Source organism: Cryptomeria japonica, chromosome 4 (genome assembly GCF_030272615.1).
Source record: "Cryptomeria japonica chromosome 4, Sugi_1.0, whole genome shotgun sequence".
NCBI classification, from domain to species: domain Eukaryota; kingdom Viridiplantae; phylum Streptophyta; class Pinopsida; order Cupressales; family Cupressaceae; genus Cryptomeria; species Cryptomeria japonica.
The window spans coordinates 285,969,765-285,972,909 of NC_081408.1; the positions used below are offsets into that span (position 1 = coordinate 285,969,765).

The following is a 3,145-nucleotide window of genomic DNA, read 5'->3' on the forward strand; positions in this document are numbered from 1 at the left end:
CTATAATTCATCATTAATTTAAGAACTAAATACCTTAACTATTAATAATTAATAATTTTTCATAATTTCATTTATGTAAAACAATATTGTTAATTACTAGTTCTCATCTCCTCCCTTTAAATTAGTGAATAATAAATTAAACACCTTAAAAATATTTTATCATAGTTAAAATAGTTCTAAAATTATAACTAAATAGATCAATTTAAAATCTAAACTTTACAAGTTAAAACATCAAAATGTCTTATTAATATCAATCTATCATGACATAATTTTTACATGAGGGTTAATGACATTAATTTTACTCCAATATTCTCCCCCTACTTTAAACATCTCCTCTAATTTGTCTGTCATTTTATAATAGAAAAGCTTCAATCCTTTCAACCGCTCCAATCCGTCTCCCACTTTTTTCACTTTCCTACAATTACATAGACGAAACTCCTCAAGACATATCATTGCCCCCTCTTCCAATTCATGAAAGTCCTCTAATTCATTGAACCGATCAATTTTGAGGAAGCGCAGGTGTATAAACCCTCCTCGGCCCTCGCTGCCCAAAAGCCTTTGGCAGTTCTTTGCAGCTATCATTTCCCGACAACTCCAACCTGACTAGACTGGGCATTGTTTGCAACTCCGGATAATTACTACAATCACACCACTTTAACTCGAGTTCCCTCAGATTTGCCATATCACATATCCAACTTCCTACTGCAAAACTCCATATTATAAGGCTTTCCAGATCTTCCATTGCTGCCATTTTCTTTGGAAGCTCCAAATCTTTTGCAATGCTGTTACAAATTGTCAGACGACGCATCTTTACCAATAGTGCAAGTATCCCTTCTTCTATCCTTGAATCCATTTCATTGTTAACATCTAAGGATAGTTCCTGAAGCTGAGTCATATGCACAAAATCATTCGGTCCCATGAATCTATCGCCTTTACTGGAAAGGTCCAACCAATCTGATCGGAGTGTTCTCAAAGCGACTAGCTTTGAAATTCCTTTTGGCATGCGTGTGACACCCTTGCACTGTAAATGTTGAAGACATTTAACTTCATTTATCCATACTGGTAAGTTCTTACATCTTGGAGGTAAGGCAAGAAACAAGAGACTTTTCAGGTGTCTCACGCACTCTGGTACCTTCTCAATTTTTGTACCATTTAAATTCAAAATTTTTAGAAGTTTCATCTTTCCAAGGCTTTGAGGCAATTTAGATATCCGTGTCCCGCTCAATTCGAGAACACGCAATCCTCTCATAGCGGTAAACAAGTTTCCCGGAATGTTTGTAATCCTCCAATTCTGAGACAATGAGAGGGTGCGGAGCCAAACAAGACGCCTCTCTGATATCGGAGGGTCATTTACATCTTTCATGCCCAGTAAAATCCGACAACAGTCACTGTTTTCACCTTTAGAAGCTTCCTCAACTGAAAAAATACATTTATTTTCTTTAGATATGGTTATGGCCAAATCATGCAACAAATCGTGACTTTTACAATAATTTACTAGTTTACAGCATGGTCCATCCTCATATTGTTCCCATTGCTGAAGCAGACAGAGATTGGTAAGCTGATTTATACAATCCCAAGCAGCCTCCCACTGGCCCTCTCCTGCTGGAATAAATCCCTCCCCTATCCAGAGATATAGTAGATACTCACAATTTATCTGCTCAACCTTGGGAAAGAAAGAAAGAAAAGCAAAACATGCTTTAAGACGTGCAGGCAATGTGAAATAACTCAGTCTGAGAATGGGCAAGATCTGATCATCATCGGCAATAATTACCTCTTTAAGCCGATGGAGTTTGCGCACCCAGTCCCTTGGCATTGTGGTCTTCGGCAGAGATGCAGCTACCATTTTGATAGCTAGCGGCAAATTCCCACACTGCTTTACAATATCACGGCCCACTTCTTCGATCTGATGATTTGGCGCTTTACCTCCCTTAAACGCATAGAAACAAAACAGACTCCAGCTCTCTTTCTCTAACAAACATTGCATCTCGTAAATATGAGCATTTAGAATTGTACAAACTTCTCTGTTTCTTGTGCTAACCAGAATTTTGCAATACCCATTGTCTCCAGTTAAGAGGCCAAGCTTAGATAGTAAATCTTCCCTTGCCTCCCACAGGTCATCTAACACCACAAGATATCTCTTTCCTTTGAGATTTTCATGAATCAACTCTGCTGCTCTCTCATGAGATATTCCCTCGCTCTTATTTTGCTGTCCTAAACCTAAGTGGGAAGCTATGTCGCATTGCAATGTGGAAATAGAATAAGACAGAGAAAATGAAAGCCATATGGATTTATCATACCTTTCTTTTACGTTGTGGTAAACATGCTGAAGAAGATAGGAATTGCCTATACCCCCCATCCCAACCACCGCAATAATTGGAGAGGCATTGTTGTCCAGCAATCTGAGCATGTCATCAACTTTGGACTCTATTCCCACTGAGTGTACACTCGGCAGAAGATAAGATTTCTTGCGCTCTACACTATGAGATGTACTGGGCGATACATCACTTGCAGGAAAAACTTCACGCAATAGCTTCAGCTTGTTGACATCTTCGATAATATATCTCATGCGCTCCTTGATGTCCTTTGATGTTCCGCCCTATCCTACAGCGAAAAATCCATTGATTATAACTCGGACTACAAGCATGAGTATCATTTCCATACATAGATTCTATAGCGCATTCCTCACAGATGTCTTCTGCAAGCAAGGAAATAACGCGAACCTTCTCCAGCCATTGCTTTACACCCTCATTATTTGGAGACTGTTGATCAGCATCTTGCAGAAAACCCCTTACAGTTGTGAGATTATCTTTTAACCACGAGAAATCATTGCTGAAATCCGGTAGTACCTTTGCCTCATCAGTTAATTTTTGGACGGCCATCTCTGTTAGGAATAATTAAGATTGTCTAGAAAATAATAGAATATTTCTAGAGTCTTCCAGGAGCTGTTTTAAAAAAACAGAGCTGTTGTAAAAAGAAGTTTCCAGAGTTTAGAGTTTTCTAGAAAGCAAGAAGATTCTAGGCTTCAAAGATGTAATAGCTATATATATGTGTGATTGAGGACAGCTACTGTACAGAGTTTTTTGAATTGAATATATATATCTTTTCTAACCCTGTTTTGCCCTGTTTTTTATCTGTTTATGATTGC

The 3,145-nt window shown here is 38.3% G+C and overlaps 1 protein-coding gene across 1 annotated transcript; it reads right to left on the bottom strand.

Moving 5' to 3' along the window:
- Window positions 1–499: 499 nt before the first annotated feature.
- LOC131875093 (putative disease resistance protein RGA3) lies at window positions 500–2,879 on the bottom strand. Its single transcript, XM_059219109.1, has 2 exons — window positions 2,721–2,879; window positions 500–2,596 (listed from the first exon to the last, which is right to left on the bottom strand). The coding sequence occupies exons 1-2, from the start codon at window positions 2,877–2,879 to the stop codon at window positions 500–502; spliced, it is 2,256 nt and encodes a 751-aa protein (XP_059075092.1).
- Between the last annotated feature and the right edge of the window lie 266 nt (window positions 2,880–3,145).